This window comes from Rhinopithecus roxellana, chromosome 5, assembly GCF_007565055.1.
Source record: "Rhinopithecus roxellana isolate Shanxi Qingling chromosome 5, ASM756505v1, whole genome shotgun sequence".
Taxonomy (NCBI): Eukaryota; Metazoa; Chordata; class Mammalia; order Primates; family Cercopithecidae; genus Rhinopithecus; species Rhinopithecus roxellana.
The window spans coordinates 92,134,537-92,159,344 of NC_044553.1; the positions used below are offsets into that span (position 1 = coordinate 92,134,537).

Sequence of the window (24,808 nt, forward strand, 5' to 3'; positions counted from 1 at the left end):
TACTTGGGGTAATGAGTGAGTTTGTACCTTTATTAGTTTCATGAGAGCTGGTTGTTAAAAAGAACCGGGCACGACCCTCCTCTCTGGCTTCCTCTCTTGCCATGTGATCTCTGCACATCCTGGCTCCCCTTCACCTTCCACAATGAATGAAAGCAGCCTGAGCCCCTTACTAGATGCAGATGGAGCAGAGAAGCCCCTCATAAGAAGGGCCATGCTTTTTGCAGAGCCTGTAGAACTATGAGCAAAATAAACCTCCTTTACTTATAAATTATGCAGAATCAGGTATTCTTTTATAGAAATACTAAATGAATTAAGAAATCCATTTTTATCTATTTTGTGTATCTACTTTTCTTCTTAAAATCTGAAAATCACAAGGCCAGATAGAGCAAAATGAATTCATCCATATAAGAATTAAACCCATGATTTTTGCATCAAAGCTGACCTAATCCAAAGATAAAAGAGACTAGACAGATAAAAAGACCAGGACTTACGAACACAGAATATTCGTTAATGACAAAAGGAAAACCTTAAAAAAGCACTTCTATAATTCATATACTTTTATTTATTGGATCCTAAAAGAACTTATTCAATACATGACTGAATTGCATAATAAAATTCCAAATGGAAAAAAAAAATAGACACAAATATATTGAATTAACTGCACATAGTTATTTCTCTTAGGAAGAAACTACCCTATTCTAGACTTGCAATTAAAAATACAAAACGCATCTAAATAAATTAAAGCTTTGTGACCTTACTTCCTACAATCCTAATTCTGCCATCCCTACCTCTGACTAGCAGGTAGATGGGGGCAGGGAAGGCAGCAGTAGCTCTGGGAATGTGTTCTCTCCTCGAGAAAATGATTTCCCCATAAGCATAAGATTTGGATCCTTTCAACACCTTTTAGATCCTCCCATAACCTACTCTACTCCAGAAAATTAGGTTATGTGTTGTGGAGGAAAGCAGGCAAAAATGCTAGTTACCTTCTCCCACCCTGTGCTTGGATATTCTCCCACAGTATTGGGTCTGTATATCTGGTTTTCCAAATTCTCCATTCCGATCACCCTATCTAATAAAAATGTATGCTCACTGGATATTAGATTTGAGACATCCAATTCTATATGTAGATACAAACTCAAGGGACTGCTTTATTAAATGAAGCAGCATAATATTTTTACTTACCTGTCTGAATACACATACTAAGCAGAAGATGGACTGAGTAAGAAGCCAGGAGAGCAACTGTCAGCAGCAAGAAGCTAAAACATAAAAGAACACCTGGTCAAATCCTCCCAAAAGTTTGTCTTTTTTACAAAACAAATTTCTTAACAGTCAAATATTCACAGGAACTATCTCTGAGTAGTTGAATTATGTTCATTTAGGAAATTAAGAAGATACTTTTCTACTTTTTTGTATTTACCACATTTTATTTAAATGAAAATGTACTGATTTTAAAATCAAAAAAGAAATAAAAACCAAACTTATTTAAAATACAAGCAAACTTCCTCATTTTGCATTATTGTCTGCTGACTGCTGAATCAGCCATTAAATAATCTTGTAATATTTCCCTTTTCTGACTGGTTTTCTTCTTATTTTGAGTCTAAGTAGAAGTTTTACTTATGCAATCTCATTGTCTTCTCTTTTTCCCTTCCCCTCTCTACTTCCAGTGATGTGGGCCTCCTTATCACACCTTCACCTTATTAACGTGTATTTAAGATTTATTTAGACTGTATTTTCTAGCATCTATTAAACACACACACTCTCCAAACCAAACTAAACCAATGTAGTTAACATATCTCTAATGATGCAATTTGAAAAATGTGCAAATAATGTAATGATTGAGGTCCTCTCACCAACAGTGTGAAAGAAAAAACTTAGATAATTTCCTATTCATACCAGCAGGACAAGCTTCTGTACAGCTATCCCCAAAGAACTGCCCCAGTTATTGAAGAAATTTTCTCTCTGTGGTCCAGTTAATACTTGTTAATAAATAACAAAATTGAGAGGTAAAAGTACACATGTCATTAAACTGACATCAGGAATTTCACAAAATAAGAGTTTAGCATCACCAAAAATGATGGTTGATATGACTGGGTGGGCACACATTCAGCAGTATATATTGCATGTAAACCCTGGTGCATAAATTATGATTTTTCAAAGAGAACCAAAAACAAGTCCTCTATGTCTTGCTTAAGGTGTCACATATAGTTTTTAATTTTAAAAATAACAAAAGTTTGTGAATACATTCCATAATAAAAGCAAGTTGGGTTACTTAAAAGTTGCTTTGCTTATCAAAAAATTTGGAATAAAAGCAGGAAATAAACCTAAAAGAGACTCCCTAGGCATTTTAAAGTTCCTAGTAAATAGATCTGTTTCTACTGACAAACAAACCCAACTTGTCATTCATTCATTCTATTAGCCTTGTGGTGCTAGATGCTAAGGATAAGGTCCAGTTACAAAGGATTTTTTCTATTTTTTTAAATTTTTTAGACAGGATCTCGCTCTGTCACCCAGGCTGGAGTGCAGTGGCCCGATCATGGCTCGCTGCAGCCTCAACCTCTCAGGTTCAAGCAATCCTCCCAAGTAGCTAGGAACTACAGGCACACTCCACCACACCAAGCTAATTTTTGTATTTTTGGCAGAGATGGGGTTTCACCATCTTGCCCAGGTTGGTCTCAAACTCCTGGGCTCCAGTGATCCACCTGCCTTGACCTCCAGTTATAAAGGATTTCAGTTAAGTGGGACTATTAATTTCCACACATATCATTGTAACAATTATAATAACAAAATGAATATACAAAGTACTATGAGAGCACAGAATATCCAGGATTGTCTTCTATTCTGGACAAACTGGCCTACAAGCCAAGTTCTGAAACATAAAAAAGAACAGGCACAAAACACATGCCTGGCCTCAGAAAGTGAAATAAGACTACTTAACAATACAAAGAGAGAGCGAGGAATGAAAAGAATATGTGTTGTATTTGCACTCACAAAACTGCAATTTGGAAGTTAATCTGCATGGCTTTGATTCACTTTGGCCAAGGAGACACAATGAATATGCCACTCTTAAGTGGCATATTTCATTATAAATGAAATGTGGATCAATTTCCCATTTTTAAAAACTAGTCACACTTTTGTATTTAAGAAGCTATGTGGTATCCCTCCAAGGTACAGACCAGCAACAATAGCAAGAACAATGCTAAAACCCCAGAAATAACTTAATTAGAAATTGTGGCCGGGCGCGGTGGCTCAAGCCTGTAATCCCAGCACTTTGGGAGGCCGAGACGGGCGGATCACGAGGTCAGGAGATCGAGACCATCCTGGCTAACACGGTGAAACCCCGACTCTACTAAAAATACAAAAAACTAGCCGGGCGAGGTGGCGGGCGCCTGTAGTCCCAGCTACTTGGGAGGCTGAGGCAGGAGAATGGTGTAAACCCAGGAGGCGGAGCTTGCAGTGAGCCGAGATCACGCCACTGCACTCCAGCCTGGGTGACAGAGTAAGACTCCGTCTCAAAAAATAAAAAATAAAAAAAAAATAAATAAAATAAATAAATTGTATAATAGCAGCTTCTGGAATCTATCTCTCTGCTTCTCAGTATATTATCAAAATGGAAAACAAATGTGATGGTAAAATACGAAGACTCACCTAAATCCAAGGATACCAGTATTAGCCATAATATAAGCTAAGCCAAGGATGCCACTTCCCATGATGGCATTCATCAAATTAAACACTGATAAACCAAATGAAACACCTGGGGATCGCTGTCTGTGAAGTTCCTGTAAGCACACAAATTTAGTAATGTTAAATGTTTGGATGGTGAAGTTAAAATTTCGTGAAGAAATTCCATAAATGAAAGATTATGGAAAAAAGCTGCAAACCACCAGGCTTTGTATGACATACTAGTTGCTTAACCAACACTAGTTTCCTTTCCTTTCCTTCCCACCTCCCACTAGTACAGCTCCAGGAATTTAGGGTTTCCACCAGTACACAAGACAGGTAGGGTTCAGGAAGGGCCATGACTAACCTTGTGACTGCAAGAAATGAAGATAGGATAGGAATGGGGTGGGGAGGGAGAGGAGAGATATGGCCTCAGCTCATGTGATTACTAAAGAATTGCTGAGTCAACCTGCGCCTGCCGTGGACAGTTGTTCCTCCTCAATTTCTTGGACTGCACAACTAATCTCTACTTATATATCTAATGAATTAGTTCTACCAAACTGGAAGGATGGTCAGGAATACCTTGCAACGACAATAGTATAAATAGAAGCAATTCACGTTGTTCTGGCGGTATCCCCGAAAACATCCCCCTCCCCACAAACAGCTTTGGGAACAAAGTCCTGAGAACAGTGCCTAGGACTCGAGTTAAAAAGCGGAGTGCCCACTGCACTGGCTTTAGGGTCAGGAACGTGCTATAACCCTTACTATCAAGCCACTTCCATTCTGCCGCTAAGAATTTCTGTATTAAAATGTGTATTACTCTCCCTCCCTCCATGACTAAGTCGGAAAAGGAAAATCCTGTGACTCTTGCAAAGACCTCACGAGACTGGAGAAAATAAGGTGACAAAGATACTAACAGCAGTGAGTACATAATCCTAGGGCCGCTCATCCCATCATGCACTAAACGCTGCATCTCTTCCACCCGACGCTTTTCATCTTTTCTTTCTAGAGTATGCTAGGCTGCTATCACATTCATAACTGCGCCAATCTCATCTGAATCTCGGCGGCTACTTTCGGGCCCCATCCCCCAGGGTTCAGGCTCCAGCATCTCCCCTTTCCCGGTGCGGTCCTCCTTTTCTGGGTCTTATTTGGCAGGCACTTGAGGGAAGTCGGCGGGTGTCAGTGCTGGGAAGCGAACAGAGCGCACTTACGTTGCTTAGCAACGGACTCAACTCTTCGGCCTCCGCTTCTTCAGGCTGCTGGGCAGAGACATACCAGCCCCGCTCAGCGTTGACGCTCCCCCAGGACGCCTCCATGCTGCTCTCCAGCTGACTACCAGGTCCATCTGCGAGCCTCTACCTCTGCCCTGCGCTCCGGTAGTCGGTCGCGCCAGAGGCGGAGCTTTGACCCAGGCCCTTCCGGCGTTCCGTACTTCACCAGGGCCGGGAAGGAGAGGAGCGAGTCGACGTGATCTGATGACGCTCGCCCTCTCCGCGGCGAACAGTGATGATGTCATAGAAGACCAACTCATCCACTCGCGACCCACATCCGATCGGTACCGGAGCGGGAGGTGAGGGGTCGGCTTGCGGATCCAGCTGCAGAGCGACGTGGGGAATTGGAATGGTGCTTTGGTAAGGTGGCGGCCTCGTTAGGGGCTAATGGTCCAGGGGAGGTACCAGCCCGCCCAGGGCTGCTCTCCGCCTCGTGCTGCCTGGGCACAAAAACATCGTGAGGTCACCCACCCGCTTAGGTGCTGAGCTTAGATTCGAGGTATTGGATAGTAAGGAATGTTTCAAAAGCCTTTCGCCACATTTTACTGATGGGAAAACCGAGACTCATAGTAATTTATCCAGGGTCACCCATTTGGACCTAATTTGATCTCTGACAGTGAAAGACTTCGTTGCTTTACAGGATTCTGGGACACGGCCCTTTCCCCTTACAAGTAAATTCTTTGGTATTTTAGAAAACAGTGAATAACTGATACTATGCATATAACACTCAGCAAAGCTCTCGTCCTCAAATACAGAAGCCTCTAGTTAAAGGCAGGACATGTGGCAGTAAAGCATCCAAAACAACAGAGCAATATATTAAGAACACAGGCACCGAAGTCAGCCAAAACTAGGTTTTGATCCATGCTTAGCCACTTACCAGCTGGGAGACTTTGGATGGGTTACCTTACTTCTGAGCTTTCGTTTACTCATTTACAAAATGAGGGCGCAGTACTGCACACCTCCCAAGATTGATAATATACATAAAGCATTTAGCGCAGCATCTGACACAATAAGCACCCATGAAACTATCCTAATAAATATCGCCACTAGTAATGGTCATATATAATGACTCTTTCATTTACAGATGACCATTTAACTCATACTTCAGCCTTCCAATCCCAAATGTATTATCTAGAAAATTGTGGGTGTAGAGGATCATTGAGTATGGCTGATCCATCACTAAGCCCTCTGAACTGGCAGCAGTGGATTGAAAGTGTAAATTTAATATATACCACTATGATCTACCATTAATATGACTTCCTGAAAAAGTCATCCTGTTCTGGAAAAGATAGTATACTTCCCACACACCACTAAACGTTTTATTTGACAGCATTTAGCAGGTTATTTGAGATAGTAGAATTTAGATTTTTATTCTCAAAAGCTGTCGTGTGTGAATTTTTTTTTATTTTTTAAGGATCTTATGGAGGCCATTTGGATTCTCAAGAAGACTTCTGAAACTGGAAAGCCATAGCATAACTGAATCAAAATCGTTGATTCCACTAGCTTGGACATCCCTGACACAGACGCTTTCGGAAGCACCTGGTATTTTCTTACTGGGTCAAAGAAAAAGATTCTCAACCATGCCAGAAATAGAAACACATGAGAGAGACTCTGAATTGTTTTCACCACCCTCTGATGTCCGAGGCATGACAAAACTTGATAGAACAGCTTTTAGAAAGACAGTCAACATTCCAGTGCTTAAAGTGAGGAAAGAAATAGTCGGTAGATTGATGCGATCCCTAAGAAGGGCAGCGTTGCAGCGCCCAGGCATAAAACGTGTGATTGAAGATCCAGAAGATAAAGAAAGTAGACTAATCATGTTGGATCCCTATAAAATATTTACTCATGATTCCTTTGAAAAAGCAGAACTCAGTGTTTTAGAGCAGCTTAATGTCAGTCCACAGATCTCTAAATATAATTTGGAACTAACATATGAAAACTTTAAGTCAGAAGAAATCTTGAGAGCTGTGCTTCCTGAAGGTCAAGATGTAACTTCAGGATTTAGCAGGGTTGGACATATTGCACACCTGAACCTTCGAGATCATCAGCTGCCTTTCAAACATTTAATTGGTACGTGTGTCATAGTAATATTCATGTATTTGAAGGGAATTTGCAAATTGTTAATTTTAGCTTTAAAAATTATTTTTTTTAACGCCAAGTTACAGAGGCAGAACATTTTGTCATGTTAACTTTAAGCTAGATCTTGAGCTATATACCCTCTTTGAAGGGCCATTTTGGAATATCTTCTTTAGAATCATAGCAAGTTCCAAATATTGGTCGAGGCTTTTGTGTACATCAATACATCAGTGTAGATTAAACTTGAATCACATGCTTTGGCAGCTACATTGAGGAGATATTTTTTTGGTACACAAGACTTGTTAGGCCTTCAGGGCTATGTTAAATACTAGGTTTCATAAATTTGGTACTTTATAGTCAAAAGTGCAAGATGTTTACTTATGCTTTCATTGATTCAACCAATTGAGCCTCTACAATATATCAAGCACCATACTGTCCTGTTACACATTTCTTTTGTTTTTATTGATGAAGGGAGTAATAATGGATAGTGGTAACATAAATACTTAAATAGATCCTTGTAATTGTGACTGGGTACAAATATCAAGTCTAGGCTTTCCTATGAGGCACTCCCTACCCTAACTCAAACATTCCTCTGGCATTCCCATTTTATAAGCTTTCTTTCATAGAGGCACTCATACATTAAAAGTGAAACATTTTCATACAGTAGTAATTTTAAAGCTTTTACTATAGACCTTCAGAATAGTTTTTAAAAATTTATAAATTTCATTCCTTATTTCAAACTAAATTCCATACCTTAAAAGTTGAGTTCAGATACATGAAGCAGACAGGGTAAGAACAATGATTAATTTGTTTATTGATACTATATTAAAAAACAAGTATCTGATTATCAGAAATTGGACAAATGCTGGTTGTATTTCAGGATATTGTATAATTGGGTACTGTGTGCTGATTTACAAGTCAAGTTATGCAATGAAATAGCATATAGATTTTTCTAAGTTTTTTAAAGTGCTAACTAAAAAAATAGATTCATCAAAAGGCCATGAGTATGCCAGTTCTGTAGCTTTTCTGCTCTGAAGTAAATGAACATTTAATTTAGATAGGACTCTAAAGAATCTGTTTATTTATTTAGTTTTTGGGGGGGAAACATTGTTTTGCTGGCATGTATTTCTAAAGTGGGGGCATTTGTTCCAAAGCCACAGTAAAACAGACATTTGGCTTGAGGCCAGTGGAACCGGCAGATGTTTTACTGTTTTCTGAGTCCATTTGTTGCCAGGGTTCTTTACGTCTCTTTCCATTCTTTCCCAGTTCCCTGTGATCTACCTTTTTGGTTCCTTGTTTATTGGCTTATTTGAAAAGATTCAGGGAAACATGGAAAAAACATTAGGTAGACCCAAACTCCTCAAAATGTTTTCTTTAAATATGTACCCAACATTTTGTGTGTGTGTATTGGCGACTGTCAGACATTAACTTTAGTCATCTGTTGAATTTTTTAAATTGCATACCACATTACACACAGTAGGTGCACTCTTTATCAACCTATCAACCAAAAGAAATACAACTCATTTCTGTTTCATATTAACAATTTTAGCTTTTATTTTGCAACCAATAGGCAGTATTATGGATTTTCATTTTTTCTTTTAGGCCAGGTTATGATTGATAAAAATCCAGGAATCACCTCAGCAGTAAATAAAATAAATAATATTGACAATATGTACCGAAATTTCCATATGGAAGTGCTATCTGGCGAGCAGAACATGATGACAAAGGTATGTTTTATTATCTCCAAGTAAGGTGTATATCAATATTATGTTTAGAATCAGAATAGATGACAAAGATTTAAAATACTTATAACAGCCAGTATTGATGAGTATGTGAGAATGTGATCACTTATGTATGCTATTGATGGAATAACATTGATAAAGCCTTTTCAGCAGAATTGGTTAAATTCTCATACAGTGATACGATGGAATATTTCCATCACTGAAGTTTTTTCAGCTGCATATTTGTTAAAATAAGTGGTCCATTGATAGGTTGACAATGGACAATTGCCAGAAAGCAATATAAGTGACAAAAAGCAAGTTATAGAACAGTATGTATAAAATAGTTCTCAAAATATATTTAAACCTTCTAGGTTATACCCAGAAAGACTTTTAGTTGGCAGAAATTTGCAGAAACATTTCCACCTCTGTAACCTTAATAATTTGGCCAGAAGTATCTGATATGGTTGGGAGGAGGAAAAAAAAATACATACAAATTGGGAATTAAGGTCCTGGAAAGCACAAGATGGAAGATGTATCTATTAGATTTATAAAACTTAGGAACTTTCTGGCCTTTGATTCTTCATCCATATATTAATGAGTTTAAGATGATGGCTGAGGTCATACTCCATGACTGTAACTTAAGTTTTATTTTCTGTTTTATAAGGTGTCTACTACAATAAACCCAAAAGAAATGTTAAAAAGTCTTTTGTTCAAGAATTAGCTTCACTGTATATATTTAGTTTACCCACGAAAACCCAAATTTGGGAAAGAGAAGCTGGGAATGATTCATTCTATACACTGGCTCTAATTTATAGACATAAAATTTGCAAAGTTCAAGTAGCTGTCTAAAAACATAGTAAAATACCTCAAAATTCAGTGACACATCTACCATGGCTCCCTTTTACAAACACAAAACTAAATAAGGAGGGAAGCTTGTTTACTGCATAGAAGTACTGTCTGCAACTTGGCTACCCACCGTGAAGATATGGGTGGTGTGTTGTTTCAAAATTTTAGGTCTTGTCTATCTGGTGACATAAGAGTATAATTAAGCCAGTTAATTGGCCTGTCTGAAAAATTCCTCATGTGATACGGTAACTACTTTATGGCCATGGCCCTATAGGATTGAGATAGAGAGCCATTTGGCTTTAAAGAGATGACTTTTTCTCACGAAGAAGTCTAATGCAGTATATTAACTGGCCCTAGGAATAGCATAAACACCAGGAATCTAATTAAAATGCCTATAAAGGCACTGTTGTTTGGCTCTTACAGTAGTAAATTTAAATGTGTATGTGTTTGCCTGTGTGTTTACACACCTATCCAGTATCAATGGTTGGGATTTAGGACCAAGGAGATTAACCAAAAGCATAACACTTTTTTTCAGGTTCGAGAAAACAAGTATACCTATGAATTTGATTTTTCAAAAGTCTATTGGAATCCCCGTCTGTCTACAGAACACAGCCGTATCACAGAGCTTCTCAAGCCTGGGGATGTCCTATTTGATGTTTTTGCTGGGGTTGGGCCCTTTGCCATTCCAGTAGCAAAGAAAAACTGCACTGTATTTGCCAATGATCTCAATCCTGAATCTCATAAATGGCTGTTGCACAACTGTAAATTGAATAAAGTGGACCAAAAGGTGAAAATCTTCAACTTGGATGGGAAAGACTTCCTCCAAGGACCAGTCAAAGAAGAGTTAATGCAGCTGTTGGGTCTGTCAAAAGAAAGAAAACCCTCTGTGCACATTGTCATGAACTTGCCAGCAAAAGCTATAGAGTTTCTTAGTGCTTTCAAATGGCTTTTAGATGGACAGCCATGCAGCAATGAGTTCCTTCCCATAGTGCACTGTTACAGCTTTTCCAAAGATGCTAACCCTGCTGAGGATGTTCGGCAAAGGGCTGGAGCTGTGTTAGGCATTTCTCTGGAGGCATGCAGTTCAGTTCACCTGGTAAGAAATGTGGCCCCAAACAAGGAAATGCTGTGCATCACCTTTCAGATTCCTGCTGCTGTACTCTACAAGAACCAGACCAAAAATCCAGGTGAGCAGTTTCTGGGAAATTAGATGTAAACCTTACTGTTCAATTGTGACTAGTTCTCCCAGTTTTACAAATTTTAATGCAGTATTAGTTCAGTCTAATACAAAGCTACTCTGTTAGTTCAGTCTTAACAGAAGGCTATTTCATTAAAATAGTAAATCTGCAAGAATGTTATTTCATGTCTAAGTTGACTAGATTAAAAATGCCTATTTGTTTGTTTTTTTAAGAGTATTTTCAGCTGCTAATATCTTACCTAAAATAGGTTTTCTGGATTTGTTACAGAGAATCATGAAGATCCACCTCTTAAAAGGCAGAGGACAGCTGAAGCCTTTTCAGACGAAAAAACACAAATTGCTTCAAACACTTAATTGGAAATGTTTTCTCCATCTCCCTACCAGATTTACATGTAGTGAAATATAATGTGTATTATTTAATAAAATTTTAGTGTTCAGTTTTTACTATTGAACCCTTATACTTTGCCTTATTTTATAAATTGAGGATTACCAATTAAACTTTAAGTCTACCAAACACATTCCCTATTATCTAAATTATAATATACAATTATTTTATAACATATCTACTTTTTATTAAAAATGAATAAATATTTTCTCTCAGGGAAAATCATTTTTGAAGGCAGGGTGATTGAGTACTGACTAGGAAGGTACTAACGCCACTTTGTAGTTGTCCTTTACATAACTACTCCTTTACTGCCGATTAACTATCACCATAAAAGTAATAAAAAATAAAATTATTTAGAACAGGGCAGGCAAACTACATCCTGCAGGCCAAATCTGGCCCACCACCTGTTTTCATATGGCCTGTGGCCTAATAATGTTCTTACATTTTCCATTGGTTGAAAAAGAACATTTTGTGACATGTGAAAATTGTATGACATCTATTATGTATCAGTTTTAAAAATTAAAAAGAATTGTATGAAATTAAGAGTTTCAGAGTTCATAAAGTTTGATTGGAATATACCATGCTCATTTGTTTACATATCATCTGCTGCTGCTTTTTGTTTTTAATACGGAACGCTTCATGAATTTGCGTGTCATCCTTGCGCAGGGACCATGCTAATCTTCTCTGTACCATTTCAGTTTTTTAGTATATGTGCTGCTGAAGTGAGGACTGCAGCTGCTTTCTTGAACAATAGCAGAGTTGAGTGGTTGCAACACACACTGAATGTGACTGTCATCACTTCACACTGCTGTTTGGCACATCACAAATCACTGACGTGGTTGTAACAACGGCATTTTGAGTGCCATGTATATCACGTGAACCCACATTTTATTTTTTATTACCAGAACATATCTATTATAGCAAAACAAGAAAAGTGGACTTTGTTGTACTTTTAAGGTACAGTAGGGTGTGAATTATTTTAATGTTGAATTTGATGACAATAGCTAAGCTAAAAGAATAAAATAACCATTGATATTACTAAACAAACCACTCATCACAGTATTCCCAACTCACAGGCAAGCAACTGTCAGAAAAATTAGAAAATGTAAAATGGAAATATCAAAGCAGAATGTCTTCACAAAATGAAAATGAGACTGCAACCAAAGTAAGTAAGTGAATCAGTTGTTAGCCAAGCAAAGAAAGCCATTTATTGATGGTGTGAATTAATTATGTTTGGATGCAGCAGCTCAATATGTCCAGAGAAAATAAGATTACTGGCCTTTGGCAAGAATAGTTGCTCAAAGACTTAAGGACATTGAAAGCAACATAAATAGTCACTTAAAAAAGGAAATGATTCTGGATGGTTCTTTGACTCTATTTTTATTTTTACTTAGAAACAGGGTCTTGCTCTGTTGCCCAGGTTGGAGTGTGACACAGTCACAGCTCAATGTGGCCTTGAACTCCTAGGCTTGAGATCTTCCCATCTCGGCTTCCCAAAGTGTTAGGGTTACAGGTGTGAGCACTTACATGTGGCCCTCGTGAATGGTTTAGCACCATCCCCTTGGTGGTGTCCTCACAATGAGTTATGAGATCTGGTTGTTTAAAAGTATGTGGCACTCGCCCCCCACACATTCTTGCTCCTGCCTTCGCCATGTGAAGTGCCTGCTCCTATTTTGCCTTCTGCCATGAGTAAAAGCTTCCTGAGGCCTCCCCAGAAGCAGATGACAGTGCTATGCTTCCTATAGCCTGCAGAACCGTGAGCCAATTACACCTGTTTTCTTATAAATTACCCAGTATCAGGTATTTCTTTATAGCAATGCAAGAATGGCCTAAAACACAAGGCAAAACAACTTTAATATGAAACATATCATGATAGTCATTTTGACAATCGATATTTGAATCACAATATTTGAAGCACAATATCCTTACACATTTGTCATACAAAAGTTAAAACAAGAAACGAGATTTCCATTCTCACAAATTGTAGTGAGTATCTTCTGAGTTCAGCATTTTTAGGAACCTGGGTGCAAGTGCAAAGGAAATTTCCCTATTTCAAAATCTATTTAACTGCAATTGAGGCGATTTGATCTAATTTTCGGTAAGAAGTGATTAAAATAATGACATGCTAAAAGGCAAATTTCAAGGGAAGAAATCTAATAGAATTTTACAAATGCTTTTCAAGGGATGAATATGCTCGGTTAATTTCATCTGCTCCTGGATTGACAGCAGTATTTGGCAATACCTGTCTGTATGAGAAGACATTTTTAAAGATGAAATGTGTAAAATCTCATTACCATTAGTATTAATGGTTAATGATAACCATTAATAGGCAATAATTTACAAATGATTTTGATCACAGGGAACACTTACTTAGAACCCTAATTAAAGGCAACGTTATTCTCACCAAAAAAGGCATTACAAAATATTGGACTATATTTTGAATGTTGTCAATTAAAAAGTGTGGGAGCAGTGTGAAGAAGAGGCAAGAATGATGATACCCCTGGACCGACCAAAGCCCGCGCGCTGCTGCGTCCCGCACCCAGCACCCACATCCCGCTGCTGTTGCCACTGCCACCATGCCCAAGAGGAAGACTGAAGGGGATGCTAAAGGAGATAGAGCCAAGGTGAAGGACGAACCACAGAGAAGATCCACGAGGTTGTCTGCTAAACCTGCTCCTCCAAAGCCAGAGCCCAAGCCTAAAAAGGCCCCTGCAAAGAAGGGAGAAGTACCCAAAGGGAAAAAGGGAAAAGCTGATGCTGCCAAGGAGGGGGAAGGTGCTGGAGATCCCAGGTGAAGTGTGTGCATTTTTGATAGCTGTGTACTTCTGGTGACTGTACGGTTTGAAATACTATTCTTTATCTTAAAGTTTTATAAAAATGCAGAATTTTAACTTTTTTAAGCTATGTTGTTAGCACACAGAACACTTCATTGTTGTTTTGTGGGGAAGGGGCATATGTCACTAATAGAATGTCTCTGAAGCTGGATTGATGTGGGGAAAACACCTTTCCCTTCTAGTTTTGAGAGACTTCCTCTTGGCTCCCAGGAGGAGGGATTCCCTGACTTTGACACACATGGCCACCTTGGCACAAAAGCCTTACGGTATGGAAAAACAAATCGTTTTTATGTCTTCTTTTCCCTTTCCATCTTTCAGCATAGACTTAACTCCCTTAAGCCCAGACATCTGTTGGGACCTGACCCCCTAGTCATTGGTTACCAGTGTGTCTAGCAATCTGGACTTTCCAGTGATGCCACTGAGATGGCACCTGTCAAAAGAGCAGTGGTTCCGTTTCTAGATTGTGGATCTTCAGATAAATCCTGCCATTTTCATTTCAATTCCTGAAAGTCAGGGTTGGCTTGTGAAAAGTTGTTAAACAACATGCTAAATGTGAAATGTCAGCTGTCACTCTGAACTTTCCCTGTTCAGACCATCAGATGAGGACTTCATTGGGTTTTATAGTGGCTGATTTTTGATAGTCCATTGAAGAAGAGAATTTGAAAGTTGTTGTATACTGTTAATGACTGTCTGCCCATGTCCTGCCTGAAATACCATGATTGTTTATGGAAAGTATCTTTAATAAAGCTTGATACAGTTTGAAAGAAAAAAAAGTGTGGCAATTTGTTTAAGCTTGTTCTGTAAGTACCTACATAATATCCTCGATTTTGCTCATTACCCTGCAAAGCCTAAAATATTTACTATCTGGCCCTACAGAAAATGTTTAAGAACCCTAATCTAGATCATTAATTCCAAATTCAAATGCTTTCAGAAGTCTGGCAGGTCCTGTAAAGAAATGAAGGCAATAAATAGTAAGCAGTATAGGGATGTAATGAACTTGAGCACTCATTCCTTACTTAATTCAAATTGTTTTGAAACAACCCAAGTATTGTACATTGATGTCCTAGGTTATAAAGTATGAGTACAAATGATGTTCTTATTCATACATGTAAAGTAGGAAGACTCTTGTCTCCATTTAGTTACTCTGGACAAAATATGCAATATGTAATTGTAAAGAAAACAGAATCCCTGAATGTATCTACTAACTTTTTAACTTCCCCCTTTTCTTTCAGAGTGGATAAGTGAATATGTGATTATTCATTATTTAAATCTAGGTCTACCCTAAACTTTCAGATATGATACCTAGTAAATGAATTCCTGATGAATCTACTGGAAAATGACAGCTGGAAAGCTGGAAAGCTCATTAGATATAATTTTTAGTTTTGTTAACTTTTTGACAGGTTTTCTACCACCTTAATTGGATTTTACAATAATTATCTGACAACCTGTTGACAGCCTAAAGACAACTTCTAAGAGAAGCATAGGTGAAATATTCATTGAATCAAATTAAGGAATACTAAGTATTCATGTATACTAACTATGATGTAAATGTATTCTGTACCATTAATATCTGCTTAAGAGGGAGTATAGTTATTAGTAAAATAATTTTCTACATCATGAATTTCTCAGAACTTCTCTTAGGACATCAACAAGATCATTTAGTTGATGTCATTTATATCCCATAAAAGATCTAGATACTTGATCTGTAGAACTTCTTGGAAGTCTTATGAAGTTCGACTACCCAGGACTAGTTTTAGCATAGCAGTTGTTTGACAGTCATCTCTAGAGCATGGCTTCTGGAGTCTGGCTGCCTGAGTTCAAATCCCAGCTCTGCTATTTTTAAGTTATATGACTGTTGGCAACTTACCTAACCTCTGTCTCAGCTTCCTCATCTGTTAAAATGGAGAAAATACTAGTAGAACTGTTTTGAGGATTAGGTAATACACAAAGCATGAAGCACAGTGCCTGGGACACAGGTAATATGGTAGTTGTTAACTGTTACTTCTGTACTCATAAAATACTTGAAGACTTATGTAGATGAAAGATATGTACAGCCTTTGTCTCTGAGAGTAAATCACTCGGATGGTAGGGGATAAACACATCAATTTAGAATGTTTCTGTTGTTTAGTAGATTCAGTGAATTGTCACTAAGTTATTTTTCACCATTCCCTTTGATCAAATAAGGTCAGTTAACTTCTAAATTTGGCCTATTGAACTAAGTACAGCAATAGCAACTGCAAAATATTTACAAATGTATAAAGGTTTCGGAATTTATTTGCCAAACCAGGTGCATGCAATTTGCACAATAAGGCAGGCTCAAAACAAATCTTAAAAGCCTTTGATAACGTTTTATTAATTAGTTCATTCTTTTTAAAATACATTTATAAAAGGTATGAGAACAAGCAGTAGTGTTTCTTTTCAAAATACTGGATTCCTAATTTTTGCAATTGGCTGCTGCAAAGCCTTAACTCTACATTCAATGTTCTAACTATTCTTTGAACAGATTTATAGACTGTACTTAAAACACTAATCCTCAGTTGGGAATACTTAATAGATACAGGAATAGGATATGCAGTCTGGTAGAATGTAGATGGAATTGGACTTCGATTTAAAAAAAAAAATCTGTATTCTAATTCTGGCTTTTTACTAACTTGTGAATATGATCTTTGTCTACTCAATTATTTGATGTCTTGGTTTTCTCATTTATCAAAGATAGTTAGAAGTACAATAAAGTTGAAGATGTATTGCTAAAATTAATTAATACCTGCTTAGTAACATGAGATGGAGTTGTTACATATGGATAGTCCATCCTAATGTAACCACAGTGTTGTTTCACCTAAGTTTCTACCCATAAAACTAATATCTGTTGTATTAGAGATTTGATAGGAAATCCCTTAATTTCCTTAAGAAACTATATCCCATATCCAATGCTCTATGTAACAGACTCATACAAGGTTGAGATGCTGCAAATAGCATCCTATTTGTATCTAAACTCTTTAAGCAAAACCCTGGTAATAAAAGCCTTAGAAGTTTCAACAAAAAACTGTATCAGTATACAATTTATACATGGGGAATTGTACTTAAAATGTACCTTCTCCAGTCTCCAAAGGATTCATCATAAAATGAGCTTACATTGGAGGTGAAACATGTCATTTAAGTATTAAATTTTATTAACTTCTTCGAATGTGTCATTAAAGCAGGTTAATGCTGGGCTCTGTTTTAGCCTGAGTGTGGCTCACAGCTGGGAACTATAACACCTTGATCAAGGTTTGCCTCATTTTCCACTGCTTAAAACAGGCATTGAGTTCTTAGTATTGAGGGAATGACATTATCATGGGTCAGGTTTTTCTTGCCATAACTTGGTCAAAGGAAATATATCCACTTGTCTGGACTAGTATTAACAAGACATTAGGAAAAGGGGGAACATTTTATGAGAAGAAATAATAGACTTGGATATTAACAGTAAATGTTGTAATCAAAATGGTATTTAAAATGTGTTCAAGTAAAACACTGTAATAAGAGAAAAACCACAGAACTTAATATAAATTATAGCTTTATTTTTTAAAAAGATTTTTTAAGTCTGTCAACCTCAAACACATATAAGTGAATTATTTATTCCTCTCTTTCATCAGATGAGGCTTATTGTGTCAAATCCTCTGAAAAATATAAGTAAAAATTCTTTTTCACAAATATATATCCCCTATATTCCTCAAGTTACGTTCTGAAATTTTCTCTTTATAAATACTTTAACACAGCTGCTAGTGGTAGGACTGTGTTGTGCAGCTGCATATAGCTATAATTTTACAAGTCTGCTTTACTTTTGCTAGCTCCCTGGTTCAGCTCCAAGGTCCAAATCTTATAAATGGTTAACTGGGCTGCCAGAAAAGCCCACTGAATGCATCCTGTAGTGCTCTGTGACAAGCAAGAGAAGAAGTATAGCCTCCAGCAAGGTCCTGTGGTGAGGCAGCTCTGACATGGTTTAAATACCTAAAACAAAACAAGAAGTGTAGCATTGATATAAAAAGCAAATATAAATTGGTAACATTTTAAAAAGCAATAGTAAAGCTGATTCAAGTTTTAAAGAGGAATTCCGAGATCGAAATATTCAGACTTTTATTATAAATAATTATCTTTCAAAAGGAAACATGCCAACTGTACATGGAGTGCCTAAACTAGTACTAAATTACATAGCAAATTACCACAGGATCTAAAAACAGTTCTGAAAGAGGTTTCAAAAATAATTCTAAAATATTCACTGCTTCACAATTTTCAGAGCTGATTTGTTTTGTTCGCTGATTTTTGGACACCTAACTAATGCTCTCCTTCCTGGCATATGCTTAAGAAATAAACAGTATCACAATACTATTATATTACTGATATATCTACATAAATGTGTTTTAAATCAAGCCCTAAATACCTAAACAAATGAAAGAGGGGAGAAAACACACGAGTTACTTCAAAAGTACTTCAATATTCCAAGAATATATTGTCTCATTCCTTAGAGGAAAGGAAACGTTAGAAAATTACATGTTGAAATCTCTGAGACTGAGCCTGAGTTCAAAATAATGTCTGAAAAAGTAAATACAGAAAAATCTCATTGATCTCAAAGAACAATATAACAGTACAATTTTTTTTTCTGCAACCACACACAGTTTTTGTTTTTTTAAAGCAATTAAACCTTTCTATCTTGACAAAACAGGACTAAAAAAAAAATTGGGCAATCTAGCCAAAGAGGGACAACTTAGCATGACTACTAACACTTCTGGAAACAAATAATTCCAGGTTTGTTTTAATGCTTAGTTTAAGAAACTATCTTGATTCTTCAGGAAGTAAAGAAGCTTCAGCCACCTTAGAATTACTGGTATGGCAAATGAATAAATCAGGTACCAGAACATTTTAATAACTTGGAACCTTTTTCACTCATTCATTCAAACTTCCTGTGTGTCAAAATCTTAATGCATGAGCAACTTAAAACTTCTAACATAACAACAAGTCTGTTTTTCATTTGTATTCATGCTTAATAAACCTGTGTAACTAAAACATATAGACCAATGTAAGAGTCCAATAGAAAAAAATGGGTCAAGGTAGGATGCAGCTAAGTTCTTGGAATTAGCTATAATTTATTCACACTGCCACAAAGGTTTTAATTCAATTCTTTGCTTCTCTGTCAAGGGCGAAAGGGGAAAGTGGAAGGAAGAAGAGAATTAATATATATTGAACAAAAACAAAAAAACATTTTTGATAGTATTTTATATATATAATTTTACTATATATTTATAATATACTATACTATATATAGTAAATTTATGTTATAAACATTATAAATTTACTATATATAGTATTTTACTATATATAATTATATACATAAGATACTAATATAGTAAGTGTAGTATAAAAACATAAGTAGAAAAAGGATGAAATAAAAATATTCAAATAAAAGTTCTGGCTGGGTGCGGTAGCTCACGCCTGTAACCCAGCACTTTGGGAGGCCAAGGTGGGCAGATCATCTGAAGTCAGAAGTTCAAGACCAGCCTGGCCAACATGGCAAAACCCCACCTCTACTAAAAATACAAAAACTTAGCCAGGCATGGTGGCACATGCCTGTAATCCCAGCTACTCAGGAGGCTGAGGCAGGACAATCACTTTAACCTAGGAGGTGGAGGTTGCAGTGAGCCAAGATTTTGCCACTGCACTCCAGCCTGGGTGACACAGTGAGACTCTGTCTCTAAATACATTAATGAATGTTTTAATATTTTCTCCCTATACTGCATCTTACATAACCTCCTGGGACACATCCCACTTTGGAGACTACTGTTACAAATTAGTCATTGTTGTCTGGGTGCAGTGGCACACGCCTGTGATCCCAGTACTCTGGGAAGCCGAGGTGGGTGGATCACCTGAGGACAGAAGTTTCAGACCAGCCTGGCCAACATGGTGAAATCCTGTCTCTACTAAAAATAGAAAAAGTAGCCAGGCATGGTGGCAGGTGCCTGTAATCCCAGCTACTCAGGAGACAAGAGAATCGCTTCAGTCCCGGAGGCAGAGGTTGCAGTAAGTGGAGATCGCACCACTGCACTCCAGCCTGGGCAACAGAGTGAGACCCTGTTTATATTAAAAAAAAAAAAAAAAAAAAAAAAAAAAAAAAAAAAAGGTCGTTGTTAAATTCTTGGTAGAACCTTAGGTTGCATAGGATTTAAATAGGGATTTACCACACCTACCCCATGGCCATAAAGTTATCTGCTTATTACTTTCCAAGACACAATAAAATATCAACTGGTAAGATTCTGATGCATGAGAAATGAAGTAAATGTTAAGTTACCTCAGAAAGGTCTAAAAATTAACCTGGCTTCACAGGGAATTCAATAACTATCATACAAATAATAAGTGAGTAATATTTTTATAGGTAACTTGGAAATGAAATGTTCCATCCCTGATACAAATTTCCAGCTAATTTTTATCCACACACCAGATGATGATGTATCACCCTTTCCTTTCCTCTGATCCTCAAAAGAAAAGCATAGTCTTAGCCTCAATAGATGTTCACTTACGGTAAAATTCAAGCACCACAGTAGAATGTCAACCTTGAAAAGCCAACCATCATAAATGAGAATTGGTTTTCATAGCTGTAATACAAACCACTGTGCAACTAACTGTTTTGATTCATCACATTTTGGTACAGCTTGCTTCTGGGAAAGTTGAGTCATACCATATCTGGCTTGGCAATTTGAGCATAAACTTGCAGTATGCATACAGCTTTTTATATGTTATCCTGAGAAACCTGAAACAGCTGCACTGCTGGCAGGAAAACAGAGGACCACCAGTAAAATATTCAAAACAGTTGCATCTTTTAATTTATGGCCGTGTTTCCATAAAGAGTATATAAAACAGTTCAGCTTTATAGGTAAAATGTTATAAACAGTCATACTCATTGATGCCATAAATGTGTAAAAAAAGTTTATCTAAATGATTAGTGTTTGAAAATAGTATTTCTTGAGCATAGTCATAATCCAGAGTATGAGCAAATATTTTTAAGTTTGACTTATTAATGCTAAGTTGTACAATTCTCACTGCCAAAATCAAGTCAATTAAAATTTCTTTGCATAGCACTAAAGAAAATAACCTTCCCTTCTAGCAATCACTTACATTAAACATGTCTGTGAGTATGAGTTGTTAAGAGTCCTGCTTATTTACTTTGCTGTTTTTGATCTCTAGGGCTGCACAAAACTGTTACTGTGAAGTATTTCAAACTATTTTCACCATGGCAACCTACATTAATGCCAATAAAAAATAAAACAAAGTTCATTTTTGTTATTCAATTGTGGGCTTTTATTTTTTAAGTATCTTGACTCAATGTTCTTAAACCCTTTATTTTTTGTAGCATGTCAAAGTATTTTAAAGAATCTGCCACATTGAAACAGCACAATGAAAATTTAGTGTTTTCTGTACTTTTCTACCTTAATCCACATCTGTGTTTTTATTCTTTCATGACCATTACAAGTACATCACTGAATAGGATTCCTGGGGTTTCTGGCAGAAGTCAGTATCATTTCATGTATACCTTTATAAAACAGAATGAGGAAGAAGTCTTAGCCAAATTTATTTCCAAAAGTCAAGCTCGGTTGAGTTTGGGAGCCTGGAGGTAATTGCTCTGACTATTTAGCCAATCCCATGACACTATTCCTGTTTTTCATGGGTTTATTTTAAATATGTGTAAATCTTATAAGCAGAAACCAGGAAAGTAAAAACGAGGTTTGCTTATTTTGGTACCTACACCTTATTTTTACTGAAAGCAGACTAAACTCAAAGACTTAAAAAATCATACCTTTGATTATTTTCTTAATAAGGTCAAAAAAAGTATGTTTTCGAAAGCATGTCTAAGATAATTCTTGTACAAAGGACATCTTATGCCCTAATTTATGCTCTGTCTAAAGCTGCCTTCCTATCCCATCAAAATCCCTTTCAAACAAACCTTGGAGAAGGGGGAGGGAAAAGGAGCAATGGATCCTGAGAAGGGCCTAAGATAGGATTAAGTATTACAAAACCACACTTGAAGGTTCGTTCCTGAATTTTGATTTCCTACACTGTCATTTTCTTGTGTTATATTTTGCAGCTTTTGCTCCCAAAGAAAGTGGTATAATTTACACTTACCTTCAGGAAGACTTCATTTTCTTAGTTCTTTAACATAGGAGTGCCTCTGAGATTACTCTTTTCCTATCCCTTCCCTTAAAAGCCCTATATTGACCATCTGGCTGAAGTCTTGGACTCAGCTCATTTTAGTGCTATTTAACAATGCTTTGAGTTCTCAGCTAGGGGCAGAGGGCAGGGCTTGTCACTCAAGACCAAGAGGCAAGCACTCTTCCTGTCCAGTCACAATATGTTTGTGACAATCCTTAAAGCACATTGGCTTGGAATTTATATTGAAATGAAATGTAAAGTTCATATTAGTTTCCTCCACTTCAAATTACCAGGCCCTATGGAGAGTTAAAAACTTGGACTGGTTCAAACTAAGAAAGGTAGTGAACTCTAGAGACTAAGACTTTCTTTTTACAAGGTGGCCCGTTTTTTAAAGTCTGCATTTAAAGCCATCAGGCATTAAACAGACCACTTCCAAACAGATCTGTGTCCTAGCCCACAAAATTCAAATCTACCTGCCATTAAGAGAGATCAGCCAGCTGATCTCAGCTATCAAGACCCACAGCTCTTATAGGAAGCTCAGCCAAAGCTATAAAAATCTACATTAACAACCTGAAGTCTACCTCAGTGAGATTTAAAAACAACCAAAGCAATAGTGTGCTCACACAACTATCACTAAAAAGCAAAAACATTCTGAAAACTAGTTAATGGTTAGGTGTCTTAACCTAAGCACAGTACCAGAATAATAGACAAACTGTTTACAGAGTGGTAATCATATATTCTAAGGTAAATGAGAAAAGATACTACATGTCAGAAACACTATTCACAATTCTGAGGGCAGCTTTGTTATAAATATACATGGCTGGCTGGGCACGGTGGCTCACATCTAATCCCAGCACTTTGGGAGGCCAAGGTGGGCAGATCATGAGGTCAGGCGGTCAAGATCAGCCTGACCAACATGGTGAAACCCCGAATCTACTGAAAGTACAAAAATTAGCCGGGTGTGGTGGCACGCACCTGTAATCCCACCTACTCAGGCAGCTGAGGCAGGAGACTCACTTGAACCCGGGAGGTGGAAGTTGCAATGAGCCAAGATCACGCCACTGCACTCCAGCCTGGGAGACAGAGTGAGACTCCTCCGTCTCAAAAAAAAAACAACAAAAAACAAAAAATCACATGACTTCATGAAATCCAAACAAAAATGTAACAAACTTCCACAGGCAGTCATATGTTGCTCTTATACTTTACCATCTAGCCAGCAAGTTAGAATACAATTTGAATAAACTAATAATAAAACTGAATTCAGATTTACACCAACACACTTGGAGAGTGAATAATTATGCCAGACATTTAGACCATCCAAACACCAAAACTCGTATTTCAAAATTAAAAGAGACATGGTTTCCAAATGAATACAATGATTTATTATTCATATTTAATAACTGAATATAGATTGCTCAGAGAAGACTTTCTGACTTATAACTGGAGTGTAAGTCCAGTTATATTTATAACTGTGTAATTTATTGCTATCAAAGAGCACACCAGGTATTTCGGATAGAACAGTTATTACTGACAGTTAATATAATTACATAATGAAAGGATTATTTCCTTGATTTAAGTGTGAACTATAGAACACATAGAAGATATAGCTACTTAAGTATAATATATTCTATGAACGATGTTGGCAGTGCTGATTATCTCAATGGATAGACCTGTAAGGATAGATTCTGTCTATATAATACATACATTTAAACACAGTAACATCTCAGGAACATGGGCTATGAGATAGATGGGGCCATGAAAAACAGATAATAAACAGTAGCTAATAGGCCAAATGATATTTGATAAATTTTAAGTATATTCTTCAAAGTCAGATGTTTATTTCCACAAGAGATTAATACAATGTTTGTCTAATTTCAGTATTGCCATTATATGCTTAGATGAGATTACACAGAAAAATGGCATAAATAATATTTTTATTGATTGATTCTTAAAACATTATGATATTCATTTCTATTAATCTATTCAGAATAATGACTGGGCTAGAGACAGAGTAAGGCAAAGTTTCATTAAAAAAATCTAAAAATAGCAAGTAACATGAGCCTAGATTTTGTGTATCCCAGTGAGGAACAAGTGTCACTTCTTGGAAATTCAGTAGATACTATAAAAATAAATGTACTAGGTTCTGCATTTCTTTGGTAATATTCCTAAAAAAATCTAGTGCCTGATTCTGCTTTGTCTAATGTAATTTTTTCTTAGAAATTCAATGTGCCAGATATGTGCCAGATTTTTAATCATATCTTTATAAAAGCAGGATGAGTAATTTATCTCCAAGAGTGAGGGAGACAAAAATGCGGAAATTTAGATATATGCAGCTCATTCATTCTCAAAAAAAATTACTGAGAGCCTACTATCTGCCAGGTATTGAAGTAGCCCTGAAAATAAAGCAGAGAACAAAGACTTCATTATCTCATTGACCTTATAATTCAGCAAAAAGAAAAATATTAAATAATGAATATTACAAATGAGAAAGTAGGGCTTGATAAGTGTGGATAAAAAGGGAAGCCAACATGAATAAGATCAGAACAGGTTTCCCTAAAAAAATTACAGTTAAGTTTAGATCCAAAGAGATAAAATTAGCTAGGAAGGCAAGGGGAGTATAACGGTGATCCAGAGAGAGGGAAGAA

At 36.9% G+C, this 24,808-nt stretch overlaps 3 protein-coding genes and 1 non-coding gene across 7 annotated transcripts in view; 1 reads left to right on the plus strand and 3 right to left on the minus strand.

The window, feature by feature from the left end:
- Nucleotides 1-5,142, minus strand: part of SLC38A6 (solute carrier family 38 member 6) — a 64,993-nt gene extending 59,851 nt beyond the window's left edge. The window contains exons 1-3 of one of the 2 annotated variants that reach the window (XM_010354642.2): nucleotides 4,869-5,142; nucleotides 3,646-3,776; nucleotides 1,183-1,256 (exon numbers count right to left, since the gene is read on the minus strand). In XM_010354642.2, coding sequence (XP_010352944.1) covers nucleotides 1,183-1,256; nucleotides 3,646-3,776; nucleotides 4,869-4,973 — 310 coding nt within the window. In that variant the 5' untranslated portion in view covers nucleotides 4,974-5,142. Of the gene's footprint in view, nucleotides 1-1,182; nucleotides 1,257-3,645; nucleotides 3,777-4,574 lie in introns of both variants that reach the window. The other variant, XM_010354643.2, reaches the window with a different exon arrangement.
- On the plus strand, nucleotides 5,133-14,761 carry TRMT5 (tRNA methyltransferase 5). 3 transcript variants are annotated; one of them, XM_030931016.1, is made up of 5 exons: nucleotides 5,133-5,227; nucleotides 6,343-6,998; nucleotides 8,607-8,731; nucleotides 10,107-10,758; nucleotides 11,038-14,761. In XM_030931016.1, the coding sequence occupies exons 1-5, from the start codon at nucleotides 5,133-5,135 to the stop codon at nucleotides 11,121-11,123; spliced, it is 1,614 nt and encodes a 537-aa protein (XP_030786876.1). In that variant the 3' UTR covers nucleotides 11,124-14,761. The 3 variants fall into 3 exon arrangements, with proteins under 3 accessions (XP_030786876.1, XP_010352942.1, XP_030786877.1); XM_010354640.2 differs by having other exon boundaries at nucleotides 5,178-5,288; XM_030931017.1 differs by lacking the exon at nucleotides 5,133-5,227 and adding an exon at nucleotides 5,316-5,407.
- On the minus strand, nucleotides 11,776-11,884 carry LOC115897792. The gene has a single exon (XR_004057587.1). It is a non-coding gene; the product is annotated as a U6 spliceosomal RNA (small nuclear RNA).
- A 2,763-nt stretch (nucleotides 14,762-17,524) lies between the features above and the next one.
- MNAT1 (MNAT1 component of CDK activating kinase) overlaps nucleotides 17,525-24,808 on the minus strand; it is a 245,187-nt gene continuing 237,903 nt past the window's right edge. The window contains exon 8 of the mRNA XM_010354636.1: nucleotides 17,525-17,975. Coding sequence (XP_010352938.1) covers nucleotides 17,855-17,975 — 121 coding nt within the window. The 3' untranslated portion in view covers nucleotides 17,525-17,854. The remainder of the gene's footprint in view (nucleotides 17,976-24,808) is intronic.

What these genes read in the sequence shown, in the direction of transcription:
- TRMT5 (XM_030931016.1), top strand. Translation starts at nt 5,133, where the DNA reads ATGACGCTCGCCCTCTCCGCGGCGAACAGTGATGATGTCATAGAAGAC. An exon ending in GCCTTTCAAACATTTAATTG is followed by an intron (nt 6,999 to 8,606) that starts GTACGTGTGTCA and finishes TTTTTCTTTTAG; the next exon opens with GCCAGGTTATGATTGATAAA. An exon ending in GAACCAGACCAAAAATCCAG is followed by an intron (nt 10,759 to 11,037) that starts GTGAGCAGTTTC and finishes GATTTGTTACAG; the next exon opens with AGAATCATGAAGATCCACCT.